General features: G+C 51.6%; 6 protein-coding genes across 6 annotated transcripts; 4 read left to right on the top strand and 2 right to left on the bottom strand.

The window, feature by feature from the left end:
• Nucleotides 1-261: 261 nt before the first annotated feature.
• Nucleotides 262-2,124, top strand: ASPBRDRAFT_51069 (uncharacterized protein; the record flags this gene model as incomplete). The annotated part of the gene is made up of 2 exons (XM_067626665.1): nucleotides 262-1,203; nucleotides 1,276-2,124. The coding sequence occupies 2 exons, from the start codon at nucleotides 262-264 to the stop codon at nucleotides 2,122-2,124; spliced, it is 1,791 nt and encodes a 596-aa protein (XP_067485560.1).
• A 1,345-nt stretch (nucleotides 2,125-3,469) lies between these two features.
• Nucleotides 3,470-4,849, top strand: ASPBRDRAFT_113000 (WD40 repeat domain-containing protein; the record flags this gene model as incomplete). The annotated part of the gene is made up of 1 exon (XM_067616712.1): nucleotides 3,470-4,849. One exon carries the CDS (start codon nucleotides 3,470-3,472, stop codon nucleotides 4,847-4,849), a length of 1,380 nt encoding a protein of 459 aa, XP_067485561.1.
• Nucleotides 4,850-5,037: 188 nt separating this feature from the next.
• ASPBRDRAFT_37533 (aldehyde dehydrogenase) lies at nucleotides 5,038-6,733 on the bottom strand. The gene has a single exon (XM_067623747.1). It carries the CDS (start codon nucleotides 6,641-6,643, stop codon nucleotides 5,144-5,146), a length of 1,500 nt encoding a protein of 499 aa, XP_067485562.1. The 5' UTR covers nucleotides 6,644-6,733; the 3' UTR covers nucleotides 5,038-5,143.
• Nucleotides 6,734-6,792: 59 nt separating this feature from the next.
• On the top strand, nucleotides 6,793-9,063 carry ASPBRDRAFT_265854 (CAIB/BAIF family enzyme). Its single transcript, XM_067622282.1, has 2 exons — nucleotides 6,793-7,018; nucleotides 7,109-9,063. The coding sequence occupies exons 1-2, from the start codon at nucleotides 6,955-6,957 to the stop codon at nucleotides 8,683-8,685; spliced, it is 1,641 nt and encodes a 546-aa protein (XP_067485563.1). The 5' UTR covers nucleotides 6,793-6,954; the 3' UTR covers nucleotides 8,686-9,063.
• Nucleotides 9,064-9,160: 97 nt separating this feature from the next.
• ASPBRDRAFT_112077 (FAD-dependent monooxygenase) lies at nucleotides 9,161-10,815 on the top strand (the record flags this gene model as incomplete). Its single annotated transcript, XM_067616622.1, has 5 exons — nucleotides 9,161-9,268; nucleotides 9,351-9,538; nucleotides 9,598-9,761; nucleotides 9,812-10,130; nucleotides 10,203-10,815. 5 exons carry the CDS (start codon nucleotides 9,161-9,163, stop codon nucleotides 10,813-10,815), a joined length of 1,392 nt encoding a protein of 463 aa, XP_067485564.1.
• A 430-nt stretch (nucleotides 10,816-11,245) lies between these two features.
• On the bottom strand, nucleotides 11,246-15,450 carry ASPBRDRAFT_61705 (putative cytoskeleton assembly control protein Sla2; the record flags this gene model as incomplete). Its single annotated transcript, XM_067628328.1, has 12 exons — nucleotides 15,058-15,450; nucleotides 14,932-14,978; nucleotides 14,852-14,869; nucleotides 14,687-14,762; nucleotides 14,459-14,616; nucleotides 14,316-14,396; nucleotides 14,201-14,258; nucleotides 13,965-14,149; nucleotides 12,861-13,909; nucleotides 12,658-12,807; nucleotides 11,385-12,599; nucleotides 11,246-11,332 (listed from the first exon to the last, which is right to left on the bottom strand). The coding sequence occupies exons 1-12, from the start codon at nucleotides 15,063-15,065 to the stop codon at nucleotides 11,246-11,248; spliced, it is 3,132 nt and encodes a 1,043-aa protein (XP_067485565.1). The 5' UTR covers nucleotides 15,066-15,450.
• Between the last annotated feature and the right edge of the window lie 49 nt (nucleotides 15,451-15,499).

Here is a 15,499-nt window from a genome sequence, read left to right on the forward strand (position 1 = left end):
ACCTACTATTATAAGACAGTTCACGAATTGCAACATCAACTCTTAACTTACTTCTGACCCTAGTTCACACGTGTCTGGTACCTCATCTCAGCCTGGTCGCCGCGGCGGCTAAATATTACTTGAGTCCGTTTATGCGCCAGTCTTTGAAGTATATCGGTAGTTTACTTCGCCCCTCCCGAGACTTGTCGAGCCAGACCTACCAGCATCACCTCGTTTCTTAAGAACTACCTTGAGAGTTTCTAAAAGGCTTTCGTTTTAGGGATGCGACGACGGCAGCAGCAGAGCCTTTTTGCCTTTTGGATCTTCTGCCTCGAATATGTTCTCTGCTCAGGGCCCCGAGTGATGCCCTGGTCGAACAAGACATTTGGGCCCGATGGCCCTTGGCAAGCGGTAACAGTGCAAATTGGGAGTAATATCTCCGAAATTATTACTCCTTCATCGGACGTGGCTTTGTATCCGGGAGGTAGTTGGGAAAGTAAGATCCTACTTTCTACTATTTGCGACAACAAAACTCTCTCGACTGTGTGCTATGGGAATATAGCTGGCCTCTTTGACAGCGACATATCAGCCAGTTTGGATAATACCTCGATAGAAATGCCTCCATATGGGACATGGGGTGATGTGGATTGGGGTTTTACGGACGCAGTTCCTATTCACGCAAAAGCGAGGCGAGCAACAGACTATATAACCATTAGCGGCGCACCTGTACCTGATGTCGATCTGATCATTATATCTGCGGGCTGGCAGACTTATCCTGGTGGGCAAGAGTATCCACTGGAGGTTGGAATTCTCTCTCTTGGAAGCCCAGCTATCAACCAGACTTTTGGAGCTGTGATCAAAATCAACACAACTTTTGTCACCAGCTACTTCTATGAACAAGAGGGATCACTGAACATACCATCTTATTCTTACGGTATGCATATTGGCTCCGCCTCTCTAGGAATTCCTGGATCGCTTCTCTTAGGAGGTTATGATCAGAATAGGGTGATGGGTGAGGTGTCTTCCCAGGCATTCTCAAGTGGAAGCTTCCCCATTGAGCTTCTCGATATGAGTATCGGAGTAGCAGAGGGTGGGTCTCCTTGGACCTATGCGAACAAAACAGGCCTTCTGGCCCAGGGGAATTCTTCCCTGGACTCGGGTCTCAGCGTCATCGTGGACCCAGCAAATCCATATATATATCTGCCTCAGAGCTCATGCGATGCGGTAGCCGCTTAGTTGCCTGCCACATACCACTCTGATTACGGTCTCTATTTCTGGAACACATCTGACCCACAGTATGATACGATTGCAACTTCGCCAGGTTATCTAGCGTTCAAATTCAGCAAGGATAATCTCAACAACGACTTTATCACCATTAAAGTCCCCTTTGCTCTTCTGAATCTCACACTAGAGGCCCCGCTCGTGAAGACACCAACGCAATACTTCCCGTGCATGGCCACCAACAGCACTCCTGTTCTAGGCCGTGCTTTTCTTCAAGCAGCTTTCATAGGGGTCAATTGGCTTGGTGGGAAGTGGTTTTTAGCTCAAGCACCAGGACCGGGAGGCTCTTTCATTGTCGATACGGTGACGATAGGTGACAATGACTCCACTATTTCGGCAACAACAAACAGCTGGGAAACAACTTGGAGGAGCACCTGGAAAGCGATACCTGCAGGTTCTACTTCGAACGCAAGTACGACTAACATGAATACAACCGATACCTCAATGAGCGGCCCATCTTCTGACGGAAAGGGCTTCCCAACGGCTGTTAAAGTCGGCATAATTGTCGGCAGCACTATTGGGGGGCTGTCAATGATTGCTATCCTCTCTGGGCTTTGCATCCATCACCGTCGACAACAGAAAAGAGCATCCATTTCAGACGAAAGTCATGCGACAGTACAAACAGATCACGAATCCTCAGCGCATCAGTTGATGCCTGTGGAGGCACCTGACAGCATATGGGACCAAGTCAACGAGTTACACAGTCAAGAAAGACACGAGATGGGCTCGGAAAGAGGGCCTTTCTATGAGCTGGGCCCAGAAAAAGGTGCCTTGGCCGAATTTGATCAAAGGCCCAAATCTCAGGATGGCCCTTTTGAGCTACCAGCGCAAACGCCCGTCTCATGGACTTCTAATGTTATCTAGCAGCGCCTCGTTTCTATAATGTACATAGCTTGCTACTTTTTTGCCATGAACCTGTTATATGGAACCCATCTCATTTGCACAACCGTAGCGTGATCCTCGTTATTATATGGAAAGCAATCATAAAAGTTCAGTAAAATTCCGTAGTCTTCAATTCTAAAGAGAGTCAACTCTAATTATTTCATTGGTTACACCTGACCCTTAATCTCTTCCCTCTGTTTCATAAGCGTAGTGTGCCCCATTTAGATCTTCTCGCATCTCTAGGCAATTTAGCTCCATCGGTCTTCTCTGAAGAGGCAAGTTGTCTTTTCCTTCTAGCAGCTTAATTTGTGAGGCTCTGTTCGATACAGCTAGTCTATGATCCCAATCCTCGTCTGGAGGAGCTAGTTTTATTGCAAGTGTTATTATCTCAGCTTTAGCACTCGCCCGGGAAATATAATCATGCATCACAAGTCGAAATGCTTCATCAAATGACCTGTAGCCTTTCTCTCGATTTTCGAAATGCGGTCGGGTTTGTTGAAAGAAGAGCTCTCGCTTAGCACTTAAGGCTTTGATAGTCCTAGGTAGCCCCCCAATTCGCCATAGGCCATCAATTCAGTGGAGACCTGCAGGTCTTTTATATATACACTACTCAAACTGTCCAAAATCTCAACCATGTTGTGGGTTTGTAATGCTTACTATAACGTATGTGAAGTATGAAATATGATGCCGACATCTTTCCATGTTCTAATTGAATTAATGACATGGCATATAGTACTGTTTTGCTTGTTATAACGTATAACTAGTGAGGCGCCAGCGGTGACTCTAAATGGTGCTTTCCTACTGCAAATCTATATAAAAAACGTGCATCTGTTGTCAAATCTACAGGCCTGTGTAGTAGGCCCGCTTCAGCACTTGAGCCGGGATCGACGTTTTTGGCAACCAATATATAGAAAACTATGTCTTGAGCCTTGCGTGTCTATAAGCTATGTAGTACACAAGTAAATATCCAAGCATCTTGAGTGGTGCTACTGAAGGATCAATTGGTAACCGTATATCTCTACAAAACTATTACCCACATACATCTATTAGGAAGCAGCCTCGACAACACGACCGTTTCTATGGGAGCCGGATCCCTCTCTGATATCTGCAGTGAATATGACCTGGTTTTTTTAGTACTGAATCTGCTCCACTGGTAATCCTGTCGATGCTGCCTCTGTAACACAATTCCCCGACACGCCATTATGATTACACTTCGTCGTTGAAAAGGCTCTTCAACCCCGTGATGACTACCTCTTGAAGACCTTTCAGTCTGTACTCATAATCTGCTAGAGTTTCCTTCCTCACTGAAAGATTGGCACAAGGAAAAATGGCTCCGTCACGGAAAAAGAGAAATGCTTCAGGACGGGACGCCCCCCATAGAGAGCCAGAAAATAACCCTGAGACTTCTCAAGGAATACTGGAGCCATCTGCACCTGCTCACCGTATGGGTCAGCAGAGCTGCAAAGTAAAGCTTCCAGGATCAATAACTGCTCTCGCTCTGAGCTCAGATGACAAGTTGGTTTCTGTCGCTATTGGGAAAGACATCAGTATTTATACGCGGCTGGGTGCTACTTTCCAACTGGTTGATGAATCGGGGGGAAATCCATCGAACATATTGCAACTCTCTTTTTCACCGAGTGCGACAAGGGCTGGAGGATATATACTTGTTTCATCAGCGGATCAGGTCAAGCTTTGGATTCTCGATAGCGAAGGGAAGATACTGGATCCCTCGGGAGGTCAGAAAGTCGACATTTGCCAGCTATCGACTGAAGTAGCTGAAGGAATAGTTACGAAGCTTGTCTGTACCCATGGGTGGAGGCAAAACGAAGAAGCAAGCTTGTCAATCCAACAGGCGATCAAGGTCACATTGAGCAGAGCTTTGGAAACCCACAACAGCGAGCATCAGACCAAATTGGAAGGAAATACTGCGCTCTTTTGTAGGGACGGGAGATTTATGATTTGTTTAACCCAAGATGAAGCTTTTGAGACCAGAACAAGGCCATGTCGTTTTCCAAGAATCATAATCTGGGATCTCGAGGCCAGACGGACCCGATGCGACCTACTTGGCCAATCGGGTGGAATTTTGTGGGCAGGAATAAGCCCAGACTCGAAATTGATCGGGGCTATTGAAAGAGACAGCACAGTTCGGATATGGCTCGCCGACAGCGGCAATTGCAAGAACGTCCTCGACCTTTCTCTCACGGCTGGCGCATGGAATGGGATCTTCTCGCCGAACTCCAAACATATCGCCTTAATCTTAGACGGCACTGGTCCATCTAAGATAAAAATTTTTGATATTGCTACGGGAGTCAGTATATCGGAGTGGGAGTGTCCTGCATTTTCAACTGAGTCCCTGGATTGGAGCCCCAATGGAAAACTACTGGCTACAGCTGGCCACTTCGGTGAATTTATCCTTTGGGATGTTACCAATGGGCTGGAAAGAATGAGATGGAATCCGTATCAACGCGGGGATAAGGATGATGCGGATTCCTACTTGGCTTCTGATATACGGTTCTGTGATGGTGGAAAAAAGCTCATCTTTAACTGGAGTGGTGTGGCAACTATGGTCTACGATTTCGTGTCCCTTGCTATGCATGAGTTTCCTCCTGGTGCGGCGGGTGTTAGAGGACCGGTTTGCTCTAAGAATGCTGCGTTTTTGCTCATCGCTCATACTGATTCGACTTTGAGGCAGTGGAAGCTAGATTAGAAATGTGGTTGTGTGCTGTCTAGTTGGTCTGGTTAACTCACTGTTGGGCGCTCTCCTCTCTGCAATGACTTCTCCGGGAGCAGAGTATGGAGTTGACAGTGCTTAGGGAGATAGAGGGTGCAATCATGTGTAATAATCTTCACAGACGGTTGTCCAGCTTCAGTCTGCACATAAGAATGCAATCACTGGTGTATCAATATCCAGAACTACCGAAGCCATAAGATCTTAGAGACGTAAAGTAATCTGATATCCGCTTCTTGATTTCAAATACAAACTAGTATCCATGGAGTCATACTATCCATAGCGAGCACCTGCAGGCTCATCATCAAACCAAACGGGAGGCACCCCATAATTGATAATCGTACTTTTAACCTTCGTGTAGCTTTCATACGCCTCCAACCCATTCTCCTTCCCCATCCCACTCTGCTTGAACCCACCCCACGGTGACGAGGGATCATTCAAGTGATGTCCGTTAATCCACACGATCCCCGCCTCGATCTGCTCTGCCACCCGATGCGCTTGCTTAAAGTCACCCGTCCAGACCGAAGCCCCCAGCGCCAGCGAAGACGAATTGGCAACGCGGATGATATCCGCCTCCGACTGGCACCTGATCAGAGCAATGACCGGCCCAAACACCTCGTTACATTCCAGGTCCGTCTGTGGACGCGTCTCAATGATCGTCGGCTCGAAGTAGTACCCTTTGCCAGACAAAGGACTGATAGTCGCATGCCCACCACAGAGGACCTTTCCGCCCTCCTGCACAGCTCTCTCCACGAACGCAGCGCATCTTTCCACCGCCATCTTGGATATAACTGTTCCGATCTGCGTCCGGTCGTCGAATGGATCGCCCAGTCGTAACGCCTCCACCCGTTTCTTCAGCAGCGCCGCAAACTCATCGTAAATTTCCTCATGAACCAGGAGCCTACTTCCCGTAACACATGTCTGTCCACTTGCGATAAAACTCGCAAAAAGCGCCGCCTTGACCGCGTCCTCCACTCCCACACTCGGGAACAAGCACACAGGCGCCTTCCCACCTAATTCGGCCGTAATGGGGATGAGATTCGCTGACGCAGATGGTGCAATAGCCTTATACGTTGCCAGACCACCGGTCAAGTCTATCTTGGCCAACAACGGACTCTCACACAGATACTTCCCCGTCTCGTACCCGTATCCACTGATAATCTGCAGCACGCCATCAGGTAGCCCCGCCTCTTGGAACAATGCACCTAGCTTCAGCACTGACAGCGGCGCCAGCTCTGACGCTTTGACAATCACCACGTTCCCGCCTGCTAGAGCAGCACCGATCTTTTTCATGGCGATGAGAAGCGGGTGGTTGTATGGGGTGATCAGCGCTACAACGCCGAGCGGTAGTCGCGTCAGGGTGTTCACGACCGGTCCCTTGAAGGGGGTGACTCGGCCTTCGTGCACGCGCACTACGGAGGCAAAGTACTCGAGCCATTCAGGGATGCGGGCTAGCTGGGCGCGCATCTCACGTATGGGACGGCCAGTTTGGCGGGTTTCGAGATCGATGAATTCTGGAAGACGGGAGCGGAGGAGTCGAGCTGCGGTGGAGAGGACTGTGAAGCGTGTGGATGGGTCGGCGCGAGACCAGGAGCCATTGTGGAAGGTTTGGAGAGATTCGGTGATGACTTGGTTGACGGTTTCTCTGGAGGTCGAGTCGATGGTCGCAATGGGGAGCTCGGTGGCTGGACTGATGACGGGGATACGGGGTGTGGTTGCGGTGGTGTGGGTGCCATTGACCCAGTTGGAAATATGGGGGATGGTGTCTGTCATGTTGAATTATTCCAATAGTAGGCAAATTAGTGTAGTGTATATGATGTTGAAGCTGGGAGACTAGATTGTATGGATTATATGGAATATAATGGGCTGTATACTATGGAGGCTACCCCGCACGTCTGCCTGATAAGCCGGACTTATCACCGTAGTAGTATCTTTTCTATCTTCTTCTTGTTCTTCATTCCTGCCACTATCGCGATAGTATCGATCCAGAGATACCAGTGGGGCAGCAGTTGTTTATCTGAGGTGTCTCTTGAGATAGTCTTCTGTGTAGGACTACATTGTTGCATCTCTCCTCACCCGAGCAAATGCTTCCGTGGACCTCCAGCCGGATAATCCCCTCCACCGTAACAAAAGCCATTAAACACTTGGGTATGAAGAAGCTCCTAGTGCTATAGTTTCATGATATTCTCTAATAGTTGATTGAGAGCTGACGATGGTCTTGACCTGAAATCCTTCCAGATTGCCGAATGACTCACTCTTTCGTCCGACTCTCCGAGTCTCCACCCGATCATCATCGTCTCAAGGATCAACAGCACATTGACCCATCACTGCATCCTACCTGGCATCATACAATAACTACCATGTCCCTTCCAGACAGATCTACATTCACTCCTCGCGATACCGTCAGGTATCTCTGGCAGGGCCTGCAACTTCCTGCGGACACTCTCGACTCTCTCTGCATCAGCGAATCCCCCAACCCCGGCCTTCCCTCCTCCTTCAAAGTCGGCCATATCGCCCAAGCCTCAATTGCACTCTCTGCTCTCCTAGCATCCCAAATTCATGGTCTCAGGAATAGCATCACCCCTCCCGAGGTCACCGTCCCCTATGATCACGCCTGTATTGAATTCAAGTCCGAACGCCTCTACACCTTGGACGGCCAGCCTCCGGCTTCATCATGGGGGATCATTGGCGGCCTTCATCAGACATCAGACGGCTACGTTCGCGTTCATGATTCTTTCCTCAACCACCGTGAGGGGACGAAATCCCTTCTTGGCTGCTCTCCCACCGCAACCAGAGAGGATGTTGCTTCCAAGATCTCCCCATGGCGCTCCGTGGACCTCGAATCCACTGCTGTTGATGCAAATCTCGCCATCGCTGCTCTTCGCACCTACGAACAATGGGATGCCCTGCCGCAGGCCAAAGCCATCGCAGACTTTCCCATCCGGCTTCGCAAAATCGGCGACGCTCCCGCCGGTCTCCCCGCCCGGATCGGCCCACACGCCGATAAATGTCTGCGGGGGCTTCGTGTCCTAGAATTCTCACGGGTCATCGCGGCCCCGTTGTGTGGGAAGACGCTGGCTGCACACGGGGCCGATGTGCTCTGGGTGACGAGTCCTCATCTGCCCGACCTGCCAGATCTCGACCGGGAGTTTGGCCGCGGAAAGAGAACTGTCCAATTCGATCTACAAGACGACCAAGATGCAGAGGAGCTCTTCAATTTGCTCGACGATGCAGATGTCTTCGTCCAGGGATATAGACCAGGCAGTCTAGCCGCCCGTGGACCCTCGCCGGAATCAATAATGCACAGACGACCCAACCGCGGTATCATCTACGCAAACATGTCTGCATACGGTCCCGACGGCCCCTGGTCAGCGCGTCGAGGTTTTGACTCCCTCGTTCAAACCTGCTCCGGCATGAACGTCTCGGAGGCCGAGCACTTCGGCGCTGGTGAGGCCGCACGTGCACTCCCCTGTCAGGCGCTCGATCATGCAGGTGGCTTCTTCCTCGCGTCCGGGATCATGGCCGCGCTGTACAAGCAAGCAACCGAAGGGGGATCCTGGCAGGTGGATGTCTCGCTAGCAGGGGTGATGAAATACCTGCGCTCGCTAGGTCAATACGAAGGGAAAACAGGGTTTCAAGGATCGCCAGATTATGCTCGCCCTCAAGATGTTCCGACCGAGTATCTCGAGACCCGACGCACGGGGTTCGGGGAGATGACCGCCGTTCGTCACGCTGCGATTATCGAAGGGGTCGAGATCGGCTGCGAGATCATGCCCAAACCACTTGGTTCTGATGAGAAGCGGTGGTTAGAGTGATTGCAATAATGCCATTAATCCTAGGATATTCTCTACCCCGCATCACCGAGAGTTGCAGGAAGTGACGACAAAGAAAAAAAGCACTGGTTCCGTGGCGTCTGCATCCAAACAAAGTAAACATGCTTACCCAATAGTACTCCACCACGACAGCCCAGTTCTCAAGGCTGAGGCCCAGGCCATCTGCACGGCTGACAGAAATGGGCCAGTTTTGCTTTTGCACCCTGCAGAAGCGGCCACTGCCCTGTGATCCGGTCAGGCCCGAGGCCGAATAGACGCTCCGTGGGAAAAAGAAATGGATGGATACACAACCATTGGCAAAGGTTAAATAGCACAATGGCTCCCAGGGCCCTTCAGAGGGGTTCTGTGCGACTGAACGCTGATCTGCCTACCCAAGGTATTCAGCAGCCCAGCGGCCAGTTTCTGTAGTTATACTCCCAGGGAAACAAAAAGAAACAAGAGTGTGAATTAGGACGCCATGAGAGTCATAATCATAGGAGAGGATGTTTCGGCTTTTGTATGCGCAATCACTTGTCGTCGAGACAATCTGGACGTGATCATGCTAGAGTCTGGTCAAGATCCTGAGGTACCACGATTCTCCCATCTTGAATGCGCCCGACCACCAATCATTGAAGATAGACTTGCTTACCTGGATATTCTTGCTTTAGACTACCCCGGGCATCCAGATTCCGCCTAACGGAACCTATCTTCTCCGCCGATTGGGTTTGCTCGATGCGGTACTCGAGAAGGGGGATATCCTCCGGACGATCGATTTCCGGCGATACGCCGATGGTGGAGTGATTAGATCAATGCCATGCGGGGAGGAGACGTGTCGCGTGTATGGAGGGCCATGGATGTAAGCTATTCTGCACGATCGTTCGCTCATGAATTAGAGTTGTGCTGACTGTAAGGGAGAACGATTCATCGGGAAGACTTGCTCCAGATTCTACGAGACAGGGCACGGAAACTGGGTACTGAGATCCGACCTGCCACAGTGAGGGAAGTATACAGCGACACTGCAGAGGTGATCTTGGAAGACGGTGAGAGTCTACAAGGAGATGTGGTGATCAGAGCAGATGGTAAATACTCTTTCTACAAAACACAATCCATCTCTAACCCGCGATACCAGGCAACTTATTCAATGGATCCCCATCTCAAGATACAGCGCCAGAACGCACATCCTCACCAAGCACAGCAACCGAAACAGAAACCATCTACCAAACGACCATCTCACGAAAACAGCTCGAAGCCCTCGATAACCCTAAAATCGACGAACTCTGGCAAGGACGACACAGCACCACAGTCTGGCTAGGACCAAACCAGCACGCCATATTCTACCCCGTTCGACACGGCCAGGCATTCATCTTGAACATATATCATACCAGCACTGATAGCAGAGCCACCACCATCCCAACCGCACAGGAAGTATGCACTGGCTGGGACGACCGGTTCGTGAACCTTCCCACCCCCTTGACTCTTCTCCTGAGCCTACCTTAAACTAACAACAAAACTATCTACAGCCTACAAACCATCCTCTCTCTCGCACACACCCTAAAACCCACTACACTTCCTCACCATCACCAAGAACCAAATGAAGACCAACAACAACAACAATCCTCCCTCCTCACCCACCTTCCCACCCAAAATATTCCACCCCACCAAGCCCAAGAAACAGCCACAGCCATCGAAGATGCCCTTGTCCTGGGCACCCTCCTCAGCCTCTTCAACCAACATCAACACCCACAGTCCCCACATACAACAACCCACATCCCCTCCCTCCTAACCCTCCAAGCAACCCTCCGCGCCCCCACCACCACCCGGAAAACCCACTCCGCCCTCTCAACCCTGCGCACATTCCAACTTGAGAACGGAATCGCCCAACAAGCGCGGGACTGGGTTCTTAGCGCGGCGGGAATAACGCGGGAGACTGATTGGTGGTGGAAGGTTGTGTCGTCGCGACAGGAGGGGATTCTGAGTGGTGGATTGGGGTTGGTGGATGAGACAGCGAGGGCGTTTTGGGAGTGGAAGAGGGCGAGGGGGCCTGTTTGGAAGGAGGGGGAGGGGAAGGGGTCGTCTGTGAGGTCAAGTTGTGGGATTGGGGGGTTGAGGAGGAAGTGGTATTCTTGGTGTTGAGATTTATTCCTGATGATTTGTTGCTGTTATAAGTTTTTGGTATATTTTCTCAGGATGTGTTGTGTTGTGTTGTGTTAGGTTCTGGTTAGTATGGGGCTTATGAATTGAACGATCTGATGATTTGAGTATATGATGTTGGGACGAGTGGGACTCCACCAGATAACGAGATCCGGCAAATACGCTGTTTAAGGCTGGGAGAATAGAATACTAAATACTGATGGACGTCCTTGCGATCTGGTTATATACAGTACAACGATAGCTCGGAGCATAATCGCCCAAACACACGCATGGCTGCTACACTTGGTATATCCAACAAACAAGCAATGTCATAGAAAACACAACCCGAATAGAACTGCAGCAAAACCTGGAGACCTGGACCTCCCAGTCTGCTTCCACCCGCTAAACCATGACAAAACATGCTGGCAGCCACTTAATCCTCTTGGTAAGAAATCTTCCGCATCTCTCCTAGGCGTTGACGAGCCCGAGAGAGGTTGTTCTCCAATTGGAGGATCTCGACCTGAAAGCAAGTCATTAGCATAAATCAATGAGTATATCGGATTTTGACGTACCTGCTGCTCCATCTCCCGCACCTTGAACTCGTGGGAGCTGAGCTTCGAGTAATCCACCGCTTCGGAATCATCCTGGTTCTTCTCTTTGATGATATCCTGCACCTGGCGCACCAAAGCTCGGCAGGCCGCACCAACAGCCTTGCTGGCGGTCTCAAGGCGATCCTGCGATTTACTCATGAAGGTGGCCTTGACACGACTGGCTGCCACCAGCTGCGCTGTACTGGCCGCCACGTCGTTACTAGCAACGATCAACTGCTCAGGGGAGTTGCGACCCGAAATGACACCATCGGCGGTCTCAATCAAGGTGTTGGTCGAGCTGGCGACCGCCTTCGCTGCCGAAATCAGACCCTCGGTCCATCGGTTGTTCTTCTTGTAGAAAGCCGTCCGCGAAGAGCTACCACGGCCCTCCCGGACGATCTCTTGCTGCGACGCAGTAGCCGCCTTGATGAGTTCGGCGATGGCGTTGGTCACTGCAATAGCAGCCGCCAGAATGACATCGTTGATCCGGAGCTCATAAGTGCTGAAGCCATCACGAGGCTTGTTCTTGAGCTTGGCCAGTCGCTGGGCTGCAGCATCAATGGCATCCGCCGCCCGGGTAAGTTCTTGGTCGACCAAGTCGCCCAGATCGCCATTGGTGGCAATCTTGGCACTCTTTGGCGCGAACGCATCAACCAGCTTCGAGAGCGTCTGCAAGTCCCGCTGCACTTCGAGGTTGTTGTTGATCACGACATCGGTCTTTTGCAGCGCCTCCAGTCCCTCAAGACGGAAAGACTGCAAGCCTCGGAAGAACCGCACGGTCGCCTGGGCGGATTTGCGGGCTGCGTTGATCAGCTGATCCGCGCTCTTTTCGTCATTGGCGAAACGCGTCAAGCCCTTGGTGTTGCTCAGCACGTCGGCCACGGAGCCAGAGAAAATGGATACAGTCCGGATAATTTCCGCATGTGTGCTGTTGGGCCCGTCCGCAATGAAGTTGTTGAAAGCCGTAGAAAATTCGGTAGCCGAGGCCGAAGCCTTCTCGATCTGCGAAAGCACATACGGCGGCGAGGCGTTCTGGTTACCAGCCTGCATAGAGGAGTCTAGCTCATACAGAGCATCATCCACACGCTGCACACCCGTTTGGAGAACCGAATCGATGATATCGTTGATCTTAGAGACGGTGCCTTGCAGAACGGTATCAATCTGCGAGTCCAGCGCGGTGTCGACATCACCTTGACTCTATTTGCGCCATCTGTTAGCTTGACATACCACCATGTGTTTTGCGCTAACCACATACCAATTTCAGCTCCTCGAGCTCCATCAAAGCCTGCTCCATTCCGGACTTGTACACTTCGATTTCCTCGTCCTTTTCGCGCAGGGCAAGATCGTGGTCGCCTGCGCGCTCCGAGGTCTTGTTGGATACCTCCTCCAGGGCGCGAGACTTGTTCTGTGGCCAGAGTCAGCAATTAGCTGTCAGATAACCCAAAGAGGGAAACTTACCCGGAGAGCCTCCTCCAAGTCCGCCATTTCTCTGTTGTATTTCGACAACAGTGTCGAGATCTCCGTGCCCTTGGAGCGTTCCGCATTCTCAGCTCGATCGAGGGCGAAGCGCAGCTCCCGCTTGACCTTCTCCAGCTCTTCTTTGTTGTTGCCGGTCAGGCGGTCTCTGTCGTGCAGTGCGCGATCTCGCTCGCGGATCATGTCGGCCAGCTCGAGATTCTTGGTCTTGAGCTCACGCTCAAGCTTCTCACGGCGTTCAATAGCCTCCTGTGCCGAAGCTGCCTTCAGCTTGAGGCTCTTCGTCGTCTGCAAAAGGTCGAGGTGCTCCTGGCGGAGTTGAGAGTAAAGCTTAGCCAGGGCTTCATACTTGGACCGCCACGTGTTAACCTGCTCCTGCAGCGCCCGGATCTGCTCGTCCTTGGAAGCACTCTGCATGTTGAGGTTGGAGGTCAACTGGTTCATCTGCTCCTCAAGATCCTTGACTCGACGATCGTACTGTTGCAGCATGAGCTGGTCACGCTCGTACTGGGCGCGAGCGTTCAGGTTCTCCTGCTCAAGCTCGGCCAAGCGACCTTGGGTCTGTGTCTGGTACTGATCGCGCAAAAGCTGTTCCTGAGCGAGGCGCTGCTGCTCCGCTTGAAGGCGCTGCTGTTCCTCAAAGTCGCGCTGAGCCTGCTGCTGCGCGAGAAGTTGTTGCCGCTGCTGATCCTCCCATTGCTGCTGCAAGCGGCGTTGCTCGGCTTCGTATTCTTCTTGCTGACGCCTGGCTTCGGTGGTCCAGAAATCGTTGATGGGCTCCGGTTCGGCTGCAGTCATCTTGGGCGGCGGAGACGGCTGAGGCTCGGGTTCTTTGACCGGTCGCTTCGGCAGAGCTGGACGTTCGTCGTCTTCCGACAGGAGGTTGGGTGGGTCCTGTGGCAGCTTGGGGACGGTGATCAGGCTTGTGAGATACCGCAGATTCGAACATTCGTAGTAGAAACGGACGAGGCGGTAGTGCTGTGCATCATATCGGCCGCGGAGGGGTTCTAGCGCTTCCGTATCACCCGTTGCTAAGCCAATCCATATCAGTACCCATTAAACCATTACAGGAGAGATGACGCGTACTTGTGTGCATGGCTCTCAACATGCTGGTGATGAACTTGTAGATACCGTAGCTCTCCTGCACCAGTGGAACCAGCGCAGAGATGCGACATTCGTTGTTGGTGCCGGATTGGAAATGCGAGAAGATCAACTTCTGGAAAGCATCGATCTGATCCTGCAGTGTCATGAGGTCGGTAATGGCCTCATACCTAGTCACTTGTCAGCCAGGCACATGGACATTGGTTGCACATCCGACGTACCCTTCATTGGGATCATTGGTAGTCTTCAAGCTGATGTACTCTTCATATTCAAACAGGCCTATATCGATCAGTACCCATGCGAGGGGCGGGGGGGTCGTCGTATTGGTGTCCTAACCGTTGAATTCGGGATGGTTCCGGTGAAACGCCAGCTTCGACTCGAGGTAGAAGACGTATTCGCGAATGAGGGGACCGTATCCTATCGTCCCAGCTCCATGTCAGCTCAAACCCATCTTCCTCCCGACCAGGAATTGTACGCACCTCGGATACCATCTCCACCGACACCGCGCATCAGACTATCGATCCAATTGACATGCTGCTGTGCCTCACGGACCACGACGGGATGACCTTCCTGTAGCACTTTATGTATCGTGATGAGCGCCTTGAACGTCTGGACTTCGTCGGCAAGGACAGGTTGACTGCACGAGAGGACGATAAAGTCAGCTGACGCATGAAAGCGAAATACAGACACAAAGCAAGCAGACATACACTTTCATGCCAGCCCAGAAGGCGCTGGATGATTTATGATCCCATGTGTACACGATGCAGCTCCGAACATGTTTCCCTGGGAGAAGATTAGCGATTGTTCTGTTGGAAGAACAGGAGGACAGCTTCATCGATATGGCATAGAGCTCGGGAGGGAGTAATTCGTACGTTTCGGGGCGGTTTCCTCTGTGATTGCAATATGATCAGTCACTAGTAAGCATCAGGGGAGCACTGCAGCTGTAACTTACCGATGCTCGTGGCTTTGCGAATGTTAATCGCCAAATCCGTCTCCGTGCTGGATTTCAATTGATCATGTCAGTAATCCCATCGAAGAGCAGAACAAGCGCACGGGCACCCTAAAAAATATCACGTACCGACTCATGGTGATGGTTGCGAAGCTCTGGATGGGCTTAGATCAGGGGAACAGAAGGACGGAGAGATGCGGCGGGAGCCGGTGGGCCCGTAATGCGGACAGCGCAATCAGCCAGTTAGTTGCACGGGGAATGCGCTATCCTAAGAAAGGAGAGGGGAGGGAGAGGTAGGATAAGAGGTCAGGGCAAGGATAGGAGGAAAGCAATGGCCGCCCACGCGATCGTCCAGCAGGGTCCGTCACAGCAGAAAAGCCGAGAGAAAGTACAAACTAGATAAGAGGGAGAGAGTGAGGGGAATAAAAGACAGGCGGACTGAAATAGCAACAGGCAAGAGAGGACAGGCCCAAAAGGCGAGATGACGTCCGGAAGGGAAACTGCCACCACGGCCGGTTCTTGGCACCGCCGCCCGTTCCTCACAGGGACTCGTCACCTCCTGATCTACTGC

This window comes from Aspergillus brasiliensis (genome assembly GCF_001889945.1).
Source record: "Aspergillus brasiliensis CBS 101740 unplaced genomic scaffold ASPBRscaffold_1, whole genome shotgun sequence".
NCBI classification, from domain to species: domain Eukaryota; kingdom Fungi; phylum Ascomycota; class Eurotiomycetes; order Eurotiales; family Aspergillaceae; genus Aspergillus; species Aspergillus brasiliensis.

Coding starts and splice junctions, on each gene's coding strand:
- ASPBRDRAFT_37533 (XM_067623747.1), bottom strand. CDS start 6,643: ATGACAGACACCATCCCCCATATTTCCAACTGGGTCAATGGCACCCAC.
- ASPBRDRAFT_265854 (XM_067622282.1), top strand. CDS start 6,955: ATGCTTCCGTGGACCTCCAGCCGGATAATCCCCTCCACCGTAACAAAA. Junction 7,019..7,108: donor AAAAGCCATTAAACACTTGG/GTATGAAGAAGC, acceptor AAATCCTTCCAG/ATTGCCGAATGACTCACTCT.